The 26,337-nt window shown below is 35.0% G+C and overlaps 1 protein-coding gene across 2 annotated transcripts in view; it reads right to left on the bottom strand.

Moving 5' to 3' along the window:
* VWA8 (von Willebrand factor A domain containing 8) overlaps window positions 1-26,337 on the bottom strand; it is a 366,248-nt gene that overhangs the window by 309,940 nt on the left and 29,971 nt on the right. For both annotated transcript variants that reach the window (XM_042977303.1, XM_015538962.2), the window contains exons 3-4: window positions 9,589-9,719; window positions 6,226-6,336 (exon numbers count right to left, since the gene is read on the bottom strand). In XM_042977303.1, the coding sequence (XP_042833237.1) occupies window positions 6,226-6,336; window positions 9,589-9,719 (242 nt within the window). The remainder of the gene's footprint in view (window positions 1-6,225; window positions 6,337-9,588; window positions 9,720-26,337) is intronic.

Here is a 26,337-nt window from a genome sequence, read left to right as displayed (position 1 = left end):
TAATATTATATAATTATTTAAAATGCATTCTTATGCTTAACGTTAAATGCATATATCACACATTATGGAACTGCAGTTTCGTGTCAAACAAATTAACAAGATTCTAATGTGAAAAGGGTTCCTGGCTTAGAAAAAGCTACAGAAAATCATTTGAACTTCCCATCCTGCCTTTCTACTCCCCAGATTATCTTGAGTGTCTCCTCCCAGCCAGACATTAAAGTTTAAATGTAATTTATTTGTAGCTTAATTTGTATTGGCTCACACTTCGGTAATGCAAGCAATTTTCTATTGACTTAAAGTCTTCCACTCCAGCTCTTCGGAGTCACATGGCAATACACAGAATTAATAAAGAGAATGTCAACAACTAAGGTAAGAAAAAAAATACAGTAATCAAATTTTAAAGAGTTAGAATATCAATGATTTAGGGGTTTGTTTCAGGCTATTTCATCTTCTGAGGCAAAGGAAAGTTAATATGGTAACAAAATATTTTTTAGTCTCCTTATTTCTGCATGGGTGTCAAAATACCAGTCATATAAATTTTGTTATTTGTTCTCTAACCAATTCTTTTTAAGAAGCTTAATCTATAATCTGCTTAGCAAGGCAATTATATAAAAAATATTTAAATTATCTTTACATCAACAATTGGATACGTTTTGGCAAATATCTACATAGACAAGCATAGTGTAAATTTCAACATTTTCTCGACAGACTGTAAGTTATTTCATCAGTCCCTTTCTCCTTTCCCAAATCCACTCAATTCACTGATGTTTTACAGAAGCAATAGCCAAAAAAACATATAAAAGATTCAGCCCACTTAGTAATTTTTAATGCAAATTAAAACCTATCAATTTGGCAAAGTACATATAAAGAAAGACCCAACACTGACAAGAAACCATGAACATACTTCCTGGAAAGCAACTGGGCAATATATATTACTCTTGAATTATTCTTGAAAATGTCTAGACCTTTTGATTAGTAATTACACTTCTAGCATTCAAGCTAAAAAATAATCAGTGATTACAAGATATAAGTACAATGATATTTACCAAAGTGTTATTTAGAAGAGTGAAAACTTAGAAAGAACCTAAATTACCAACAATGGGAATGTGGATAAAATGAGAATGTTCAATAAATAATAGCACACCTATTTGATGAAATACTGTATGGACACCAAAAATTATACTTTTGAGGAATATCTAATGTCATAAGAAGATGCTCCTTATAAAATATCAGGTTTTTAAAAAAGCAGACTATAAAATTTTATATACATGGTATACATTTTTTGTAAAAATTATTGTACTTGATAAATAGATATGCATATAGGCATTACAGAAAATAATATAGAAAATATTTACACTGGGGCGCCTGGGTGTCTCAGTTGGTTAAGCAGCTGACTTCAGCTCAGGTCATAATCTCATGGTTCATGAGTTCAAGCCCTGCTTCGGGCTCTGTGCTGACAGCTCAGAGCCTGGAACCTTCTTCAGATTCTGTGTCTCCCTCTCTCTCTGCCCCTCCTTCGCTCACTGTTCTCTATCTCTCAAAAATTGAATAAACGTTAAAAAAATTTAAAAAAAGAAAAATGTTTACACTGTCAGTCTTGAAGGGGAAGATAAAAAGTAATTTTATTTTTTATTATTACTATTTTATTTTAGAGAGAGAGAGAGCACGCAAGCTGTGGAGAGGGGGAAGAGAGAGGGAAAAGGGGAGAGAGAGAGGGAAAAGAGAGAGAGGGAAAGAGAGGGGGACAGGGGGAGGGAGGGGGAGAGGGGGAAAGAGGAGGAGAGGGGGAGGGAGAAGGAGAGGGAGAGGGGGAGGGGGAGAAAGAGAGAGAGAGAGAGAGACAGACAGACAGACAGACAGACAGACAGAATTTTAAGCAGGCTCCACAGTTAACACAGAGCCCGACGGGAGGCTCGATCCTATGACCCTACGATCATGACCTGAGCCCAAATCAAGTCAGACACTCAACTGACTGAGCCACCCAGGCATCCCTAAAAAGTAATTTTTATATTCCTCCTAATGCCCTTTAGCATTTACCTTATCATACCATCCTTCTTTACTATGTTTTTGTTTCCCCCACTGAATCATAAGCTCCACAATGACAGGAATTTGTTTCTTTTCACTGTCCCTAAATAGTGCCTGACACATAGGAGTCATTTTGATATTTATTAATACTATACATATATATAAACACACACATATAGCTACAAAAAGCATTTTTAATATTTATTTAATATTTATTTATTTATTTATTTATTTTGAGAGAGAGAGAGAGAGAGAGAGCAGGGGAGGAGCAGAAAGAGAGAAGGAAGAGAATTCCAAGCAGGCTCCATACTGTCAGAGCAGAGTCCCACGTGGGGCTCGAAGACACAAACCGTGAGATCACGACCTGAGCTGAAATCAACAGTTGGAGGCTTAACCGACTGAGATGCCCACGTGCCCCACATTTTTTATATCATCAGAAAAAAATAATACAAATTCCCTACTATAGAATTATTAACCTAATTCCAACCTTCAAGAGTAGCAGTTCAGTTTAACCTCTTACTTTATCATCAATCATCTTTAATCCTGCAGGAAAATAAGTGATTAGGTTGATAGTCATGACCCTCAATTGGAATCAGAGGTTTTGGCAAGGTTTCTGGCTGAAATGTCAATTAGTAATTACTTGAACATCAGTCATATGTGCATACATCGACCACAACTGAAAAATCCAAACCTCTCCCAGCACCCACCTGATGGCCACAGGTATTTTTCCCAACTATGTTGGCCCACCTAAGTTGGAGCCATCACCTACTGATGAATGAAGATACAGCCTTTCCCTTGATCCCAGACATCAATTTAAGAATATTTATTATTCTTAATGTTCTATGACTATGGTTAACAATATTAAATAAATAAAAGAAATTTCTAAATAAAGACCTTTCAGTCTAACAAATATATGACTAGCTGGTAATCAATTGGCAACTTCATCTAGAATTCAGATGGGAATTATTCATTCTGAGGACTCCAAACAGACGTCAAAAAGACAAATATTTTTCCACTGGTGAGCATCCTGGTCTTATCCAGAACCTATTTACTTAAAAAAAAATTTACTTAAAAATTTAATTTTTAATTTACTTGAAAATTTAACAACATTGACTATTCAAAGGAGAAATCTGTCATTAAATATAAGTGTCAATTATATTCCAGACAGTTTTTAGATGTCAGAGTTAAGCATGAAAGTTACATTCTAGTGGGGAATATGACAATGAACATGGAAACAAAGAAATAATTAGGTAAATTCAAATAGTGATGGATACTCAGAAGATCACATTGTGTAATATGATAGGGCTATATATATGGCAGGGGGGTGGGCATCATCAGTGATTAGTTAAATGTTCTGAGAATTTATAATCTGAATGATGAGGAAGCAGGAATATACAAATCTGGGAGATCATACTAGGCGGAGGGAACATTAAGTACAAAGGTTCTGAAGCTGGAAAGCATTCAATCTATTTTTAAGAGAACAAGACCATGTAAGCAGGAGCCTAGAAAGCAAGGGAAAGAGGGAAAGGAGCTGAGGTAGACAAGATTAAGTCCTGTAGAATACTGTAGGCATATTAAAGGGATTGGATTTTATTCTGGGTGTGATGAGACTGCACAAGTGTAAGCAAGGAACTGTTAAGATCTGATTATGAACAAAGAATAAAGATTATTAAGAGACAAAAGAAAAAATATGAAAACCAGATACAGTCTCAAGTCTGAAGTAACAGGAAAAGGACCGATGTTCCTATACCATGATCACAGGCTCTGAAGGTGTCAATGCATTACATCTTGAACAACTGATTTTCGTCATAACAAGAAGGATTTGCCAAGAAAACAAAGAAAAAATACTACCATACATTTATAATAGCACTTTAAATATTTTATAAACTGTAAAATAGATGTCACCTAAAAATATGCTTTTTAGAACAGCAGGGAGAGTATATTACACAGTGTTACCTAAATAATTTACTTTATGCCTCAAGAAATACAAAGTCTTAAAGTGCCTTTAAAATAATAAGCATATAAAAGTCCACTTTCTCTTCCTCACTATTTGCATTGCAATAATCAATCCAGAAATAAAATTCATTCAAAAAGTATGTTTTAAAATCTATACCAAACAAAGCCAATTCTTTCGGTGTCATTAAATCTATCCCAATCTCCTCTGCACTATTTAGGCTGTAGTCTTGTTTTCTAAGCTCTCTCCCCAGTTCCTTACTCTCGGCCTCACGGGTTCAGAAGTGAACCTTGGCATTATGTGAACAAAACAGAGTTCTTTAAAATGTACTTGTGTGTTTCATCTACAAAAGATTACTTTTTAATTGGAAACATGAACTTCTCAGATTTTCTCACTACAGGATGCTAAATGTGATCACCATCATTTCATGTGGTGACGGCCAAATGTCTCCATTTTAAGCACATTTTTTCTTTTCTAATTAATATGTAATCTATGAGACAATATGAATATTCTGGTGTCCAAAAATTCTTTCACTCTGTGTTTTGTTTTGTTTTATAGTTACACGTGGTCCTTGAATAACGCGTCTGAACCGGATGGATTTATTTATATGCAGATTTTTGTCAACATAGTACAGTACTATAAATGTGTTTTCTTTATGATGTTCTTAATAACATTTATTTTTTCTTACACTATTGTAATAATACAGTATATAATACTTATAATATACAAAATACATTAATTGACTTAGTTATTGGTAAGTCTTCTGGTCAACAATAAGTTATCAGTAAATAGTTAAGTTTGGGGAGCTAAAAGTTATATGCAGATTTTTGACTATGCAGAGGTCATCACCCCTAACTGCTTCATTGCTCAAAGGTCAAACGTATACTCTTTTAATTATAAAGTAATAGTGTGCTCATGAGGAAGCTTCAAATTTAAAGAACTACGAAAATTCCTTCCTCGCCCCACCCGAGATGCTGTCACATTTCCACAGAAGTCAGCTCTTTTAATTGATTCTTGTGCATCCTTTGGGAAATTTCCAACACATACACATTTATATATTTCTTTTTCTTTTTACCATAAATACAATCATATTATCTATGTTGTCTTGCAACTTTATTTTTTATGCTTTATCCTGGACTTCTTTCCTATTACTACATATAGTAATCTATATAGATTCACATAGATTCATCTCATTCTTTTTAATGGCTATAAAGAATTCTACTTGCCTTATTTATTTAACTTAGTTTAACTAGTTTCCTAAATATACATTATTACAGTTTTCACTTACAGTTTTATGATACCGAGCAATGCTATCATAAATACCATTGCATATAACTTTGTATACTTTATGTGCATAACATTTGGAAGAAGATAAAATTGCCAGAAACGTAACTTCTGGGTCCAGATATATTTAATTTCTTTTCTTTTAATAGGTATTACCAAATTTTCTTTCAAAATTGCATCAACAGCAATGCTGTTCCTCCTTCCTTCTTCCTCATCAATAATGGACATTAGCAAATTCTTTAATCTTTGCCAATATGAGAATTGAAAGAAAAAAAGCAGCTCATTAATATTTCAATTTTTATTTTTGTAAACAAGAAGCATCTTGTCATGAATACATTGGACATTTGAAATCTTTCCTCTATGAGTTGCTTATATAAGGTCTCTGTCCTTTTTTCTATTAGGTATTCCTAATGGATAACAATATTTAATATTTTAAGCTATGTGTTTGAAGAAATGTATAATAAACTTCATTATAATATTCATAAAACATTATTATAGTTGGTAATCTGTACCTAAGAAACCCTCCCTCAAGCAAAGCTATAGTTCCTGAAAGTATATAGTTTCATTATGTTTAGTATACCTTTAACTCCTTGACTTTTAAAATGAGAATACTGTTATAAATGTGCTAGAGAGTTTCCTATATTAAAATCTCAATTCTTTCTTAAAAATTCAAATTTCTATGTGCAAGTAGTAGGAAACAATTAAAAATTAAGAAATCAGCATCTTGTTCTTTAGGTAACATCTTAGAACCACTACTTTCATCTGCAGTTTTTTATTTAGTGCTAAACCCAGAAGGCATTTCTAAGAACAAGGAAACGAAAAATCTAAATTAAATCTGCCTAGAGAAAGCACTGTACATCTTTCTTTCACTATTATGTGAGCTAATCTCTTTCTACTTTAAAAATCAATTTTTCCTAGCCCTGGAGTAAACACTCATGTGCTGGAGTGTGATAAGAACTTGCCTGATCAATGTAAAAAGCCGTGCCTGCGCGGATCTCTCGACGCTGTTTGAGATCAGTTTCAGTGGTGTCCCTTGATAGGGCAATGTATTCAACTTCCCGTTTGGTCAGCTCCTGTAGAGCAGAGAGTGAAATTGTTCCAGAATTAAAACAAATTCTCAACATATTCTTGGGAGCCAGTTATCTGACAATGCCACTGCCCTAGAGATGAGCATTTTAAGTGAAATCATGAGTCTTAGCTTTGAGAAAAATGCAAAACATTGAGCATTAATCAAAACATGTATGTACCTCTCCTCAGAGCTCTACTGCACCAATAGTTGACTACTTGATAATTATGTACTTCCTTAGCAATTATTATTATAATCAGATATTATAAATCTTAATGTCTTCTATAGAATTCTTTTCAAATATCACGAGTAATAACTTGCCAACTTGGTGTTTTTTTGTTTGTTTTTTTTTTTACAAATGATAGCCATTTTAGTAAGTAATGTTCACCTTCTTTTTAAAGGGTGATCTACATTAATTAAGTCCATTAACCAATGTTTACCAACTGTCTGTGATACATTAGATCACACTTTACCAAGTGTGAAAATAAGGTAAATACCAGTAGTCAGGTCAACAGAAGAGAGAAGGAAGACATACATAGATAGCTATGCAGGGGGAGAAAGATGAAGAAGGATGAAAGCAGGAGGAGAGGGAAAAAAAGAATTCTTTCATAGAAAACAAACATTTTTGATTTGAAGGAGAAATCATCCAGAATCCATTTCTTTTAGAATAATTTATCCATCCCTAACGTCATTTTTCCCTGCATGTGACAACCATGTACAAACAGGTTTTAACATTAGCCTTGGTTTTATAACATTGGATTAAAAACAATGATGTTCTCCAGTTGAGTAAGGCATACAATATGTTCTTATTAAACAGGGAGAACAAATTAATTTACTGAAGTATAAGGGAAAAAACTGAATGAGCACGCCATTAACGGTAAAAGAGGGTATTTCACGCAACAGAATTTTTTTTCTCTGCCATATAATGTTGATAAAAATATATCATAGTTGTCATTTTGGTTTTATAAAATATGCCTGTTCCCATGCGCTATAAATTTAAGTATGTATGGAAAGTAGAAAACATTTTAAATAGAGAAAACACACGCCATAGTGGTAAAGATGTGTTGATACCAAACAATATTTTTCTAAATAAGAATGAATTGCCTCTGAAAGCACAATTTTGGACTAAAGACACAATTTCTCTTTTTAGCAGATGCCTCCTTCTTGTTTCTTAACATATCATTGGTACCTTCATGTCTATTTCATTGATTGGCTGAATGTGATCACTGAAAAACCCTGTCAAAATTGGTTGACAAAGCGACGCCTCTTATTGTTAAACTGTACCTAGTTAACACCCTGAACTGCCACACTGAAGATATAATCCTGGTTCCTCAGGCAAGACAAACGCCAACGTCTCCTCAGATGCTGCTTCCCAGAAATGGTATGAGCAAGTTCAAACAGTACCAGGAGCAGCAGATCGAGGAGGCAGCAGGGGTGTGTTGAGTTTGTTGAGCTATCTATACAACTCCTTCTATATAAATTAAATATAAAGTAAACACAACTATCAAATTATGCCCCCAAATCTCTGCCTGTAAAGACTTCATCTACTCTGGATATTACTTAGCATGGGATCTTATATCTAACAGCAACAGTACCCAGGGCAGAGTTTGCAAGGCAGCTTAGGCTACTGTTTTCTTATGTGTATTTCCACATCCTTAAGCTACCTTAGCTCTGATTCACAATTTAAAGTTTGTTGCTGTTTTCTTTTTTTAAAGATACAGGTTATATTGCATCTTTGAACCCACAAGACACCTATAATGTCCTAGCCCTTCTCATTCCACATTCCTAACAAGCTTCAGAATCTTGCCCAGAAACAAAATCAGAGTGAGATATTATGGTCTTTGAAATGAACCAGGCGGAATGGATTCTCGGTAGCTGACTTTGCATTCTTAGGCAAGCCGCTTTTGCCTTATTTATCAATAAAATGAGGATAATACTACAATGACCCCTTATACCTCACAAGCTCATTCCAGAAGCAAATAAAAGATACGGAAGGTACGGGCTAGAAAGAGTTAAGTTCTGATTTGTCCATTGTATTTTGATCATCCTCACCCTACATGATTTTGGAAGTACCAAAATAAATTCACCACTGAAATAAAAGAGGACATGAAGCATATTTCAAACAGCACAGAAATCAATTCTTCAATATCAAGTAACACAAGGAAGCTTAAAGTAAAGTTCTTCCCCTTCATCCTAAAAAATATCTTCAGACAGAACAACTTCACCTGATGGCAATCTTCCTCCCATCAATACAGCAATGCCTATTAATGCAGGCAAACTGGGGGAAAAGGTCTTATACAATTTTTTCTTATTTGGATTGAGATTTTAATATTTCAACTCACTTCACAACTGTATTCAGAAAACTACAAACATGTAAGAGGATAACAGGTCAGAAAGAAGACTTGAAGTCTAGCTCTATCATTTACTAGCTGGAAAAAAGCTTGAGTGAGTTATTTCATAAACTTGTTTTCTCATCTATGTGAAGGAAAAAACTGTGTAACATATAAGAGATATTTGACAAACTGTAGGCTCTCCTTAAAGACCATATAACAACAAAAAGTCAAGAGAATTATTTGGCTTTTTAAAATGTGGGCCTTAAATACAGAGAACAATCTGAGGGTTGTTGGGGGGATGGGGGAGAAGGGAACATGGGTGATGGACATTGAGGAGGGCACTTGTTGGGATGAGCATTGGGTGTTGTAGGTAAGTGATGCACCATGGGAATCTACCCCAAAACCCAAGAGCACACTTTACACACGGTATGTTAGCCAATTTGACGATAAATTGTATTTTAAAAAAATAAATAAAAATTTAAAAAATTTAAAAAAGAAAAAAGGATATTTCTTGAGTAATATAAATATAAAATATATAATATGAAATTAATATAACATAAAATCATATAATAATGTAATACAACATATAATATTATATAATGTAATATAAAACTAAGTTTTGTTTTGTAACCTCATAGTTGCTGATTCTATCTGCTACTCATTGCCTGAATTTGTATTTCTTTTTTACCAGAAGTTGAGAACTTTCTAGTGACAACAAAATTTTGCTAAAGCTATGAACAATATACATCTGCTTCCCAAATAACTTATTCCACACTCCTTATTAAAGAAAGCATCCTTCAACATTAAAATGTTTTTCAAGTAATGAACAATCTTGATATTTTTGTAAATTCTTAATCTTAATTTATGTTAGAACACAATCAATCAAAGTTAAGACCCTTAGGAATCCATAAGAATTGATTGCTTACCAGGTACTGCATAGCAATAGAGCGTCGAAGAGGCCCCGGAGGTCCTATGAGAAAGACATCTTGCCCCAAAAGATCCTTCTGCATCATCCATCTTAGATGCTGAATTACAGATTGAGCCAGAGAGTCTGAAACTTCAAGCACGAAAAAACAAGATGAAGTGAAATGCAAATCAGACTACTACTTATAAACCTCTAAGCAATCAAGGCGTATAGTGTATTATATTTTAAAAAGTGTGTCTATCTCTCTATATACATGAACAACACACATATTCATCAATACATCGACCTGGTGAATTCTCACACTGCTTTACTGCTTTAAAACCATTGTTACCAATGTTAAAACAGGACAAAGGTTATGATATCACAAAGAATCACATAATATCACACTTGTTATTTATTTACTTTATTTACTCATTTTGAGAAAGAGGGAGTAAGAGAGCATGAGCAGGCGAGTGTCAGACAGAAAGGGAGAGAGAGAGAATCCCAAGCAGGCTCTGCACTGCCAGCATGGAGCCTGATGCAGGGCTCAAACCCATGAACTGGGAGATCACTACCTGACTCAAAACCAAGGGTCAGAGGTTTAATTTAATAAGCCACCCAGGTGCCTTTGATATCACATTTAAAAGCTTACAAGAACATTCGAATGGTCACGTTTAAGTGTCACTAAAGAAATACAAGTGATATTCAAGGGTGATATAAGGAATTAGAATCATTATCACAATTCTATAGCCCAATGCTTTTGTTCTAAAAGGGACATGACTAAATCATCCCAGACAATTAATGATTATCACAGTCTTGAAAATTTTAAGAAAACTTTATTATAACTTAAGTTGGCAATGGGTTGTGAGATCTCTCAAACTTCACAGTTAGAAGGTTTGAAGACTTACGTGTGCAACTGTTGGGAATAGAAGACTACTTCATTCAATGCCCTTCTAAGTCTACTATTAAATCTGTCAATCTGCTCATCTGCCTAAGCATTTTATAAATGTTTGAATTAACACAATTAATTTGTGTTTGCTCATTTGTAAATCACTCAGTGACCCCGAAAGTGCATTCCTAGGTACATAAGAAAAACTCTCGCCCTTGTACATTGGTAGACATATAGAATAATCATGGAGTGTTATTCAAAACAAACTGAATACAACAAAGAAAAATATAGCTTATTAATTCTTTAAAAAATAAAAATACAACTGGAGACTGGAAGTGGATAAAATACACATGAAGGAATATTACATAACAACAAAAACAGAATGCACTACCACTACTTCTAACAATATTAATTCCTTAAAGGTATAGTATTGAGCGAAAAAATTAAGTCACAGAATAAATCCCATATGATGCTATTTTTGATAACGCTCAGTAAACTAGCAAACTGAATTCATTAGAAATACATACACATGTAATAAAACAGTGCTTGAAAAGCAAAAAATCAAGAGAATGATAAACTGAGAATAATGGACACTTGGGCATGGAATCAGAGATTCTCACAGATAGCTTCAATGATTTTGGTAATATTCTAGTTCCTATACTGGACATGGCTTATAGTGTTTGCTTTATTATTGTGTTGCATTTTACAGATAAACACACACACACACACACACACACACACACACACACACACACACGTATCCTAAAAGTCCTTTACATGTACTGAATATATTCCATACTTTTTACACTTTGTTTAATCACCCAGTGAGGCCATGAAAGAATTCAAACTAAGAACACCTGCCAAGGCTAAAGCTATGCTTCCCCGACCACCTTCAACAGCACATTACAAGGGTAGTATCCCCCTAACCCATCCCCCAAAGCTAACATTTAATCATTGGAAAAAATAAAGATAAATTTCTGATTTTCTTTATCAGGGTGAGACGGTCAAGAACAAGGTTTGGGGCAGCCTGCTTGGTTTATCATGTCACTGGGATCACACCAAAGCATTTTGTAATCTCCCCAAATCAAGTGCCTCTATGTCTAAAAATAAGGAGACTCAACACCTGATCACAGGTGCTTGGTTTCTCTCCTGTCCTCTATGAATCCTCTACAACATGCATAGGGAGCATATCACCCCCAAGGGGGCAAAATCTGAAGTTAAAGAGGGGTTGAAAAGAATTCTTAGATATGACAAGGGTCTGTTGTCCACTAAAGGGATGCTGTGCATAAAAGATATACGGTATATCTGTGGTACTGACGTTTCATGAGATTGGGGAAAGACAATGGGGAGGGGGGAGGTAAATGTCTTTAGTAGAGCAATAATGAAAAACATATTGAGAAACATTGCTCTGAGACCTAGACCTCTGAGAATCTATCAAGGAGTTTCATGATGCAATGGAAGCAATTCACCCGAGATTGGAGATTCAACCTCATTTATAACTATCAAATGTCCACTTAACTATTTCCTTTCCTACTTCAGGCTTAAATCCACCTTTGTGATATATAGTCTACTCTTTCTTATTTCAAGATGAGTCAGTCTGCTTGCTGTTTAAGGATGACACAAGATAAAAGTTAAGTTCTAACTTCTCTATCATAAATTACACAATGTTCCCTATCCTGCAGATCTATTATCTCTTCTTACACTGGTATCAAATACATAATTAAAAACATAAACATTTCTGGGATTTCTTTCTTTATATTTTTACAAATCTTCACTTACTTTGGCCACAGGCCTTCTCTACACTTCAGTGTCACTCCTTTGTATTCAGCTTTGGCAATGTGCCTGACCTTCCATTACCTGGACTTGACTACTTAAAATATGACATTTCCAAAGTTCTAGAAGGTAAAGCCAAGTTGGTCTCTTCAACTTCCTTCCACTGTCTATTATCTATAACTGTTGTAACTATTCATAATTACAGAGTCTCCATTTAGTTCTATATAGCTCCATTCCATTTTGAATGCCTTGACCTTGGAACTGTATACATTTTCAAGGCTTTTTTAAAGTTGAAGGCACCAGTTCCTAATCAAATGTGAGGTCTGCCTCTCCTAAGTTGTCAGTGTCGATAAAGTGCTGAGGTTTCGGAATAATATATATATTTTAGCAAAGTCAAGAAGCATCAATTATGCCTGTATTTACAGAGCAGTTTGTATACCACGTACTTTCTTAAGTAGGAGAGAAAGGCATAGTTATTTAAAGCGGGAATTCTAGGAACTGAGTATAATTGCGAGGATGCTCATAGGTGTTCTTCCACTCGACGTGATCCTAATGTGTTGAGGACCACTGGCCTAAGGCACATCTGACAATTCTCAGCAATCCCTTCCTTTCCTCTTGCCACTCAGCAGTGGTTCTCAACTAATGGCAATACCGCCATCACGCTATGCCCGCCAGAGACATTTGGAAATGTCCGGGGTACTTCTGGTTGTTGCAAAGCCTTGGGGGACGAGGGATGACTGGGTGCACTACTGACATTTAGTGATTCTACATATGATGTCCAAGACAGTCCCATCTGCCCAGTATGTTAATGGCACCCTTGTTGAGAAATACTGTGCCTGGGTTGACATGTGTGGGGTTTTTTTTTTTCAGGGTTTCTGTTGCTTGCATGCCACAAATGCATTATTTCTATTTAGTCACAAGTAAGCCCAGAGGAAGAGTTCCCCTTAGTTTCCCCTATTTTCTGAAAGATGACATTGTTAGGGAGGCAACTCAAGAGTGATTTAAGTTCTACCTGTAGACTGAGATGTTAGATGTCAGAATATCTAAGGCTTTCATCATCACATTCCAATTCTACATAATTTTCTTAATATGTATAAGCAGCTTCTGAATCGTGTGGCTGGCCTTGCAGTCAATGCCATATCTTCAAGAACAGTTTTTCCTTTCCCTTATTTTTCTTTACCCAATAAACAGTAATAATAATGGTTATAATTTAGTGCATTCATTTCATGTGCCAGATAAAATACAAATGACTTTTCATACAGGATCTCATGACAACCCTGGGATTTAGCAGACTATACTGTGTACAGACACGGAATCAAGCCAGACTGCTCAAATCCCAACTCTGCTGTTTACCAGCTATGTAAACTTAATCAGCTATTTAAACTCTCTGTGTTCAGGTTCTCCATCTGTATAACAGATATAATAAATGTACCTACTTATAAGGTTATTATGAGGATTAAGTTAGGCACTTAGAACAGTGACTGGTAATAGTTAAGTGTCATATAAGCACTTCATTAAATATTCATTCCCTATGTTTTTCAAATAAGAAAATCAAAGTTCTTGAGGTGCAGTCTTGAGTTGGTATGTGCATAAACCAAGACTTAGATCTCAGTGTTTGAGTTCAAAGTTTGCACTATAGCCGTTATGTCCTATTGCCCCTCCAAAATCTTTTTAACAGGCTCTACCTTCAGATCCAAGAATTTCCCTACAAGTGTGTGCCTCATGGGGGCTCCATTGAACTTAATGGAGTTGCTTTTCTGGCCATCAATTTTATTTCTTGGTTTTTGAGGATGTCAACGATACCATGTTTTTCTCCTTTTATTGAAATTTCTAATTCATTTTATTTTATATTATGTTATGAGAGGGCTGTTTCTCTAAAAAGCCTCCCATTTCCACTTGCTCATATTTTAGGATAGTATATTTTGTCAAAGAAAATATTTAATTTGTCAAAAAATTACATTAAACTACTGAGAGAACGCATTATGTAGTGCTGTGTGGTGTCTGTGGTGTATTTTACATTAATGCTTGAAACTAGCTGTATTTTTAGGATGGCCTCAAGAAAACATGAGTCATACTTAAAAGCATTCTAGAAATAGAAACAAGATGTAAGACTGTACATTACGAACATCTGCAAAACAAACTGCCAAACTGCCACGCATAACCTAATATAAACACAGCCCTGTGCGCAAGAGAAATCCCTGACTTCATTGTTTTCAGGCACAAGATGCTACCTTCCAGGAGTCCACATAATGATAAACTGATGTCCAAATAATACCGGAGAGCTTGATCCTATAGTCTAACATTTCCTTCTCTATGTAAAAATCAAACATCTGGTTCATGTTGGGCTACATTCCTTATTCAATCCCTAGCCGATACTTGTTTTAAAAAAAATGTGTACTATTTTTGCCCGGGCGTATTCAAGGACTTTAAAATAAGTCTATCAAAGTAATCCAAATTATAATTTTCTCCCTCCACAGACTTCAATTTGTCATATATATAAAGATTAAAATTAACATTTCAGAAAATTATGCTAAGTTCTCATCCCATTATAATAAATCCTTTAAAACTAATGGTGTTTCCTAAGCATCCGAAGAGGAAACATAATATAATGGAGGAAAAAAAACAAAACAAAACAAAAAAGCCTTTGAAGCCAAACAGATCTAGTTGTGATTTCTCATCCTGTCCTTTATCAGTGTCCTTGGACAAGAATTCTGAATCTTCCGGGCTTTTCTTATTTTCAAAATAAAGGTAATAATACTTAACAAGAACGGCTAGTATGAGGATTACAGGTAAAGCACCATGTCAAACCCCTCAGCCAGTGAGAACCGCGAATGGAAGGATATTGAAGACTTATCCTCGCCTGCAAAGTCCTCTACCTGGTGTGTGTCCTAGATAGCAGGCTGTATGTACAGTGTGGACTCGGTGGTAATGAATGGGCTTCCGAGTTTATACTCAAACTACCTTCTGGGCCTACATACAGCCCACCCCGAAGAGATAAAGGAGAATGAACCCGATATTTACCATATCCCTGACTAGTAGAGCTTATGTCAGGTACCTTCTCATGGCATTTCATCTTATTCACCATAGTCGTCCTACAAAATAGTTCAGAAAGAATCTCAACACAGGCCTGCCACACTCCCCTGCATTCACTCCTGCTACCTCATCACAATGAGAGATTTCAAAAGAATCGCAACGAATCTCACTGCAAGTACATGCTCATTTACTAAACTGTCACCTATCATACATCATTCTGTACTTGGATATAATGGACAAGGGAGAAAACATGAGAGGAGGGGACACAATACAGTTATGTTTAGAACTTAAGTCCTCGTTATTTACCACACGGGCTAACTGAACTAAGAAATTACATCATTCACACAGCTACATTTATTAAGGATCTACTATATATGCTTAGCACCAAGAACAGCAAAATGAATACAAAAGGTCCTCTGAATGTGTCAAAGGAAACCACTGCATACATAGAGAGCCTCAGTTTACATAAAGCCACTCATCTATAATGTAGACTGAGGAGTCTGATCCAATACAGCTGTAATCAAAATTAAATGAGAAGTACAATATTGGCCAGCACAGTACTCAGCATAGAGAAGTTATTCAGTTTTTCTTAAAACTAGAAAAACACATCAATATACATTAAATATATTAAAGCATATCCATACACAATGATTGTCAAGTTGTTTACTTTTTGTGTTGAGATGTTAGAATATATATGCATGTGTTTCTTGTACTTGCATAGAAAAATACAGGAAAGATACCCCTAAAACTAATAACATGGCAAGTAATGTAGATGAAAATAGGAGTGAAACTGAGATTCCTCAATGTGCAGTTTTTTATATTATTTTGACTTCTGAACCATATAAATGTATTATTTCCACACACAAAAAGCTAAGTTACTTTTTTAAAGTCAAGTTTTAGAAAATACTTGACACAAGAAAATTTATATCATATATAGTTTTTGTGGAAGTGGTCACAAAATAGCAACAAAGAATATTTTCTTAAATGATGTATGCAAATAGTCATTTTTTAAATGTTTTATTTTTGAGAGCGGGGGGAAGGGGCAGAGAGAGAGGGGAATAGATGATTTGAAACAGGCTCTGTGATGATAGCAGAAAGCCGATGATGGGCTCAAACCCACAACCTGTGAGATCATGACCTGAGCTAAAGCCTGATGCTTAACTGTCTGAGCCACCCAGGTACCCCACAAAATACTGTCATTTTTATTTTTATTTTGAAGTTTATTATATTTTTGAGAGACAGAGTGAGAGAGAGCAAAGGAAGGGCAGAGAGAAAGAGACAGAGAATCGATCCCAAGTAGGCTTCATGCTCTCAGCACAGAGCCCAACACAGGGCTTGAACTCATGAACTGTGAGATCATGACCTGAGCCAAAACCAAGTCATTGGCTTAACCCATTGAGCCCAAGGCACTCCAAAATATAGTCATTTTAAAAAATACTGGGTACATTTATAAGATTCGACTCATAAAATTATGTTCTCTGACCAAAATTAAATTAAATTGGAAATTAATAATAAAAAGATCTTTGGGAAAATCTCCAAATATTTAGAAACTAAACAGCACACTTGTAAATAGCGCATGGGTCAAAGAAGAAATCCAAAGGGAAATTGCCAAGAATTTTGAGCTGAACAAAGGTGAAACCACAATGTATCAAAATTTATGGCATACCACTAAAGCAGTACTTAGGGGAAATTTTATAGTACTAAATACCTGTATTGAGAAAAAGGAAGGATTGGGGAGCCTGGGTGGCTCAGTCAGTTAAGCGTCTGACTTTCATGATCTCATGGTCCATGGGTTTGAGCCAGGCTCTGTGCTGACAGCTATGAGCCTGGATCCTGCTTCAGAGTCTGTGTTTCTCTCTCTCTCTCTGCCCCTCCCTTACGTTCTGTCTCTCTCTATCAAAAAAAAAACATTAAAAAAAATAGAAAAAGGAGGACTTCAAGTTAAGGGCCTCAGCTTCTGCCTTAAGATACTAGAAAAAGAAGAGCAAGTGAAACCCCAAGAAATGAAATTCTACTGATCAGAACTTAAATCAATGAAATAGAAAACAAAATAATTTTTAAACTTTTTTTAAGGTTTTATTATCCATATTTGAAATAGAGGGAGACAGAGCATGAGCAAGGGAGGGGCAGAGAGAGAGAGAGAGAGACAGAATCTGAAGCAAGCTCCAGGTTCTGAGTTGTCCGCACAGAGCCTGATGCAGGGCTCGAACCATGGACCGTGGGATCATGACCTGAGCCAAAGTTGGACGCTTAACTGACTGAGTCACCCAGGTGCCCCAAAACAAAATAATTTTTAAAAAATCAGTGAAACCGAAAGAAAGTTCTTTGACAAAAATCAATAAAATTGACCAATCAGGAAAGACTAATCAGGAAAAAGAGAAGATACAAATTTCCAAAATCAGGAATATGAGATTGGGGTTGACATGAAGTACAGATACTGCAGATATTAAAAGGAGAATTAGTGAATATTGTGAAAAAGTTTATGCCAATACATTCCAAGACTTAGATGAAATGGACAAATTCCTTGAAAGACAAATTCCTTTAAAAAGTCAGCTTTTTTTTAGCTAACATAAGAAAAGGTAACCCCAATAACCATATCTAACGAAGAAACTGAATTAGTGAATAACCTTCCCACAAAGAAAACCCCAAGTCAAGACAGCTTCAAGGTGAAGCCTACCAAACATTTAAGGAAAAATGCCAATTTTATACAAACTCAGTCAGAAAACGGAAAGAAGTAAATACTTCCCAATTCATTCTATAAGACCATCATTGCCCAAATACCAAAATTTGACAAAGATATCACAAGGAAGGTATTATGGACTGGATGTTCGTGCTCCTCCAGAATTCCCATGTTTAAGTCCTAACTCCCAATATGATCAGTAGTATTAGGCGGGGCCTTTGGGAGGTGATTGGAAGCCCTCGTAATGGGATTAATACCCTTATAAGAAAAGACACAGAAGCTTTCTCTGTCTCTCCACGCTTTGGGCCATGTGTGGATACAAGAGGTCAGCAGTTCACAACCAAGGAGAGGGCCTTGCCAGAACCCTACCATACTGGTGCCCTGATTCCAGACTTCCAGCCTCCATAACTATGGGAAATAAATTTCAGGTTTTTTTATAAGCCACCCAAACTATGATGCTTTGTTAGAGCAGCTGGATCTAAGATGAAAAGAAAGCTGCAGATCAATATCCTTCAGAAATACAGATGCAAAAATTCCAAACAAAATTTTCTTAAACTAAAACCAATAATATGTAAAACCAACAACACAATACAACCAAGTGGGATTTACTTCAGTAGTGCAAAGTTAGCTTAACACTTAAAAATCGATCAAATATAATTCATCATATTAACAAACTAAAAAAGAAAAACCACATTATCGTGTCCAAGAACACAGAAAAAACATTTGACAAAATAGAATATAGCTTTCTGATTAAAATCATCTCTAAGCAAAGCACAAATGGGAGAAAACTTCCTCATCTTGATATACAACGAACGTGAAACACCTATGCCTATCATACGTCAGAGTAAAAGGCTCAATGCTTTCTCCCAAGATCAGAAATAAGACAATAATATTCCTTCCTCTGACCACTTCTATTCAACATTTACTGGAGGTACCAACAAATACAGTAAGGCCAAAACAAAAACAAAAAACAAAAAACCACACCTTCCAGATTAGAAAGAAGTAGCATTTCCTTTATTTATATATAACAGAATTGTTTATACGGAAACTGTGATGAAATCTACCAAAACAAGTTCTAGAACAAGTGAGTTTAGCAAGGTGCCAAGATACAAGATCAATATACAAAATCAATTGTACTTCTATGTTGAAATTAAAAAACAATACCACTTACGATAACATTAAAAAATAAATACTTGAATGATGACTCTGACAAAATATATGCTAGACCTGTACACTGAAAACAACAAAACACTGCTGAAAGAAATTAAAGAAGATCTAAATAATGGAGAGATACACCTTTATGGATTGGAAAGCTCAATATTATTAAGATATCAAGTGTCTCCAAAATGATAATAGATTCAATGCAATCCCAATCCCAACAGTTCTTTTTTGTGGAAACTGACAAGCTGATTCTAAAATCATATAGATGCAGAGGACCTAGAATAGCCAACATCTTTGTAAAAAAGCAAAGATGGAAGACGAACATTACCTGATCTGAAGACTTATTGTAACACCATATTAATCAAGATAGTGAGACTTTGGTGTCAAGACACACTAAGAGATCAATGGAACAGTTTAGAAACGGATTCACAATATATATGGACAACTGATTTTGAACAAAGGTACAAAGGCAATTCAGTGGGACAATGATAGTCTTTTAAGCAACCGGTGCTGAAACAATTAGGTATCTATATGCAAAAAATGAACTTTGATCCATACTTATATAAAATGACCTTTGACCCATACCATATATAATAAATTAACTTAAAATAGATAATAGACCAAAATGTAAATTATGTATACAACTGTGAAGACATTTAGGAAAAAAAAAAAAAAGAAGAAAATCTTTATGATCTTTGGTTAGACAAAGATTTCTTAGGTATGATACCAAAACCCCAATACATAAAGGTAAAAACTGATAAATTGGACTTCACTAAAATTTAAAACACCTGCTCTTCAAAAGATTCAATTAAAAAAAAATCAAAAGACAAGTCACTGAAAGAAAATACTTGTACATCTTATATCTGATAAATTTCTTTTACCCAGAATGTATGAAGAAATCTCAAATCTCAAAAGAACACAAACATCCCAATAAAAAAGTGGGCAAAAGATTTAAACAGACACTTCACCAAAGATATACAGATGGCAAGTAAGCACATAAATAAGTGTTCAACATCTCTAGTCACTAGGAAATGCAAATTAAAATCACTATGAGATACCATTACACACCTATCAGAATGGCTGAAATTAAAAAGACTGACCATACCAAGAGCTAGCAAGAATGTGGAAGAACTGGAAATCTCACACATCACTGGCAGAAATAGAAAATGACACAACTACTTTGGAAAACAGAATGGTAGTTTCTTGAAAAGTTAAACATCTTCTGTGTGATACAGCCATTCTACTCCTAGGTATTTACACAAGAAAAAAAGAAAGTACTATGGCCATATAAAGACTTATACATGAATGCTCAGTGCAGCTTTGTTTCAAGAGCTTCAAAATAATAACACTGATGTCCATCAACAGATGAATGAATGAACAAACTGCAATTATTTCCATACAATGAAATACTAAGCAGCAATAAAAAGTTATAAACTATTGACACACGCAACATGAATCTCAAAATAATGATGCGAAGTGATAGAAATTAGACAAAAATTGAGTATATATTACAGAATTCTATTTATATAAAATTCTAGGAAATCTGAATATATCTACAAAGCAGATGAGCCATTCCCAGAAAAAGGAGGAACCAGGGGATATTCTAAAGAGGCACAGGTACACTTTGGGGGGGTGATGAATTTATTTGATCAATATTTTGACTACGGTGATGTCTCATGGTTACATACTTATGTCAAAACTTGTGAAACTGTACATTTAACTATGTGAAATTTATTGTATGTAAATTATACTTACTAATATTATTTTTAAAAGACTAGAATAACACATTGAAATGTCAACAATGTTCTTATAAATGATTTCAGTTTTATCCTTTCGTTTCTCAGTATCCCAGGTTCTCTGTATTGATGATGTTTTATTTTTGTAATAGGAACAAAAAATTATATTTCTTTTGAAAAACCACATTGCAAAGTAATAACAGCCAAACGGGAAGCAGAGAATAACTGTGATACACAGGATAAGTTGTAATATGATACATAACATATATTAGAATATTTTGACTAATCAATACATCACAATTTAACCCCAAAATTCAATTTGCAACTCAGCTTCTTATAAAGTTCTTATCGATAAGACACTGTTACACTGTGATAATTCACTGAAGACATCTTTGTTGGTCTTAGTGTAGCTAGTCATATTCATCACAAGACTTACAACAACCAAAAACATAAAATGAAACCAAAGGAATAACCTTTAGTTATAAACACATCTCAGAAGATCCAAGAATTTCTAGGTCCTGTCAAATGAGTCCAAGTTATTTAAGAATACAGCATGAACTTTTTATTTTTATGAGTCAGGTTACAGAAAAAGCAGTTATAATAGATGTATTCCTTAATCAGGTTTCACTTTAAACATGAGGGTTTTATTAACTATTTTTAAAATTACAATCCAATATATGCTTACTATAACAAAGAAAAAAAAATCCAAAAATGTAAAAAGAAAAATTATCTCTCTTGATCCCTATCATTCCTGGCCTTACTCCTAACCCAATGCCCCCCCCCCATAAAACTCAAAATTAAGAACCTGGAGTATAGCCTTCCACACTTTTCTCTGTATACAGAAAGACATGCAATACACCTGCAAAAGGTGTTTAAGTTGTTTAAAGAAAAAAATAGTATCATACTTTACATACTACTCTGCAATCTACAATTTTTGCTTAATAATATGGTATAGACATCTCAAGGTCCACAGATATAAATATATTCTTTTTTAACAGCTGCAGAAGATTCCATAATATGGGTAAGCAATAATTTATTCAACCATTCTCTACTGATATACTCATTGCCTCTAGTTTTGGTCACTATCAATAACACCAAAATGCTGGAATATATATTATGTACAAATATCCTTTATATACTGACTTTTTTCTTTAATGAATACAACCTGAAAAAGAAACTGCTACATCCAAAGGTATATAATATTTTTAATTGTAATAGCTACCACAGTATTACTTTCCAAAGAAGCCATATGAACTCAGACTTCTACCAACAACGAATGACAACACTGTTTCCCTGCAACCTTGTAGTTACTTGACATTATAATACTTCTGAATTTTGGCCCAGGTGATGCATAGAATTGATATTGCATAATTTACATCTCTCTAACTATTAAGCAGGGTTAGAACATATGTTCATATACTTATTGGTCCTTTGGATTTCCTCTCCTGTGACATGCTTATTTAAATCCTTTGCCTATTTTCCACTGGATGATATGGTGTTTCTCATCAATTTGTAAGATATATTTGTCTATTGAGGGTATTAATCCTCTATCACATGTGTTAGATATCCACTAAAATGTGAGTTTTAAGCTAGGGGTTTACTACTTGAATTCATTTTTTCATTCAAATAATGTCATAAGTGACGGTTAAAGTATTACCACATACACCTGAAGAAGACTATTTATATATTACACAGTTCAAAAATTGTACATCTGCAATGAAAGTTGCAGAAAGCAACAACAGTCATTAAACAGAAAATAAAAAGCAACAAAATGCATCAAGAAATGTTATCTTCAGTGTGGTGCCCAAGACAAAGAAGATTAAAGAAAATTTAGGCACTGAATAAAGATTGCTGTAGACAAGCTGGAGAAGACTTCAGGTCATATTACAGAGCCTGAAAAGTTGATGGGACACTCCCCTTTGAAGGCTCTATTTTATATAAAGAAATCTCAAATTAAATCCTTTTCTCCAAGTAAATTTTCATGTAATGAGTGGCAATTACTGTGCTATTGAAAATAGGGTAAATCTTAAGGACTGGAGGCTCTGCTCTCTAAGTTCTGTATAATAAGTTTCTGTTCTGTAAGGGAACCTTAGTTAACACCTTCCTGGAGGCCTTATGTGTAAGCTTTGTCAGTCATTCATTAAAACTGACGAGTGCCACAATGATTGTTCCACATTATCTACAGACAAAAAAATGGCATAGATTCTCCACGCTATTCTGTCATTTACATGCTGATGAATTTCTCAAACCTCTTAAAATTATTTACAAATGTCCCCCCTCCCCCATAAAACCTTTCACACTGTTGACTTTATGCCAAAAACCATCATTTTAAGAGTACAATGTTGTAATTCTTGCAGAAAACCTTTGTGGGTGCTAATTGCTTGGATAAAAGTTCAGTGTGTCCAGTAAACCTTAAATGACCTCACATATAATTGGTCCGCTGACTGCAGCAAGAAGATTATGTAAGGAAGCAGAAATACAACTCTGAAGTCGACTTTGAAGGCATCTATTGAAAACCCGCCGCCCTGGAGCGTCACCTCTTAAGGCAAACACTAAAAGAAATACCAGCTTGACTCAATATAGTTTAACTTCAAGAACAAAAACATGAAGGAACCCCTTTTCAACAGCTGACAATTTCATCTAAGCCTTGAGATTCACTTTTCAGACAAAAAAAGCAAAAATCTTCAATTATCCACTTCAGCACTTGCAGGGAAGAGACTAGAGACTAAGATGATAAGTGGGAGTTATAATGGTCAAGGCAGGAGGTGACAAGACCTAGATAATAAAACTGAAGAACAGTACAACTCCTTTGTCTGCTTTGTGCCAGGCACTGGACTGGGCTAGATGCTGCAGCTAGAAAGACACCCTGCTGTGCCCAACACTGTGAAGACAGAAATAGTTCAATGAGAAGCAGACAACAGACTACAAAATATATTTGTCAGCTCAATCAGATGGCCAAGGAATTAAGAAATTTTGCTTTCGTAAGTAATGCTGTTTTCACGTAGTTTTAAACCGAATTTTAGGGGAGCCTGGGTGGCTCAGTTGGTTGAGGGTCTGACTTCGGCTCAGGTCATGATCTCCGGGTTCCTGAGTTCGACCCCCACATTGGGCTCACTGCTATCAGCACAGAGCCTGCTCGGATCTTACGTCCCCCTCCTTCTCTACCCCTTCCCCACTCACACTCTCTCAAAAATGAATAAACATTTTAAATAAATACATAAATTGAATTTTAGATTTCCACTTAAGAATATTCTCAGTCTATTGCATCTCTGCCAGCTAACAGGATTTCTACTACTTCTATCAATTAGATGTTATATATGAATATCAGGGTTCGTGGTCCAACATTGTGATTTTTATTTCTTCACTACTAAAAGACAACAGTTGATTTTCAGTGCTCTGAATAACTCTGAAAAAGAAATAAAATATGACTGCCATGTCTCAGTGATTTCAATTTTTTCAATATTTTTCACACTCTTAAATTCCAAAAGAATTATCTAACATACCATTCTTCTTTTCATTACAGGACTTCCTCTAAAGAAAAGTAGCCAGAGATACTGTGGCAAACTATAAAAGGAAAATCAAACGGAAGTCAGGGAATCTGGGCTTTGCTACTAATTAATTAGTCTTCTGACCTCTTTCTTGTGGTCCTATTTTCCTGGTTATGAAATGAGTTTTAGAGAGGATAATAATAGCTAAAGTTCCTTTCCTTAACAAAATATTGAATACCCAAACACGAAGAGCTGAATTGAAGCATAAATATGGATAGGAAAGTAAGAGGGTATCAAACTTCAACAAAATACTGTTTTGAAAATATTTTAAAATATTATTTATTTATTTACTTATTGATTTTTATTTAAATCCAAGTTAGTTAACATATAGTATAATATTGATTTCAGGAATAAAACTTAGTGATTCATCACTTACAGATAACACCCAGTGCTCATCACAAGTACCCTCCTTAATGCCCATCACCCATTTAGCCCACCCCCCCCACCTCCCCTCCAACAATCCTCAGTTTGTTCTCTGTATTTAAGAGGAACTTATGGTTTCCTCCCTTTCTGTTTTCACTTATTTTTCCTTCCCTTCCCCTATGTTCATCTGTTTTGTCAAAATATTTTAAAATATTTTTTTAAGTTTATTTATTTATTTTGAGAAAGAGAGAGAGAGAGTGTGTGTGTGTGAGAGAGAGAGAGAGAGAGAGAGAGCAGGGGAGGGGCAGAGACAGAGGGAAAGAGAGAGGATCCCAAGCAGGTTCTGCACTATCAGCGTGGAGCCTGATACAGGGCGTAAACTCACAAGCCGCAAGTTCATGACCTGAACCAAAATCAAGAGTAAGATGCTTCACTAACTGAGTCACCCAGGTGCCCCAAAATATTTTAAAAAGTAACTCCAAAAGAGGGGCACCTGGGTGGCTCAGTCGGTTAAGCGACCAACTTTGGCTTGGGTCAGGATCTCACACTTTGTGGATTCGAGCCCCGTGTCGGGCTCTGTGCTGACAGCTCAGAGCCTGGAGCCTGCTTCCAATTCTGTGTCTCCCTCTCTCTGCACCTGCCCTGCTTGTGCTCTGTCTCTCTCTGACTCTCAAAAAATAAATGTTAAAAAAATATATAAATAAAAATAAAAAGTAACTCCAAAAGAGGTAAAAAAAACCTATCAACGTTCTCTCATAGCCAAAAACCCATAATCTCTAATCAGTCATGTAATAGCAAGAGTGAAGTCAAAGAATTATAAGTTTCCCATCTTGGAAATAGTCTGAGAGAGGGAGAAATATTTTAAAGAATATGATATTTGAACCTAATATAGTAAGTAGATGCACAAAAACATGTTTCATTAATAAATAAATATATCTAACCTAATAAATATGTAGCAACATGTAATGCTTATGTGGGTATGTAAGATTTGGGTTGACTTATTAGCTCAGCCATTTTTCCTACTTCAAGTTAAACAAACTCCAAATAGTCTTTTCCTTACATCTGGGTACCGTTGCTCATACAAAAGACTAGTAGAGACAACGTTAGTATTTCCTAGTGGGTAAAACGTGCTACCGTCATTTTGATATACAAACAATAATATATCTAAGGATACTTGTATTATGAATATGGTGGGAACAATGATGAATGGATAGCAAGCACAGAAAATGAAAGTTGGAGCCTATACACCATCCAACAGTTTTCAATATAAATTCTCTTCTGATAAATTTCAAAGGGAAAGCTACTAATAACTAAACACAAAAGAAATGAAAAATTTTGACTACATAAGAGATGTATGAAAACAGCAATAAAAATCATAAGTATATAAAGCCATAAAATGTTGAGGGTTTTTCTTTGTTTGCTTTTCTGGGGTTTTTGGTGGCAATTTATAGTTATGCTATATTTAAAAACAGATATCGTTTATACCTGGAACTTGATTTGAGCCAGCCACTGCTGTATTGCCCCCTAGTCATTTGCAAAATATGAAAATACATTCATTCAAAGCATGTAAGTCTTAAAATTGATATTA

This window comes from Panthera tigris, chromosome A1 (genome assembly GCF_018350195.1).
Source record: "Panthera tigris isolate Pti1 chromosome A1, P.tigris_Pti1_mat1.1, whole genome shotgun sequence".
Lineage (NCBI taxonomy): Eukaryota > Metazoa > Chordata > Mammalia > Carnivora > Felidae > Panthera > Panthera tigris.
Note: the sequence above shows the minus strand (reverse complement) of the source record. Positions and strands in the feature narration are given on the sequence as shown.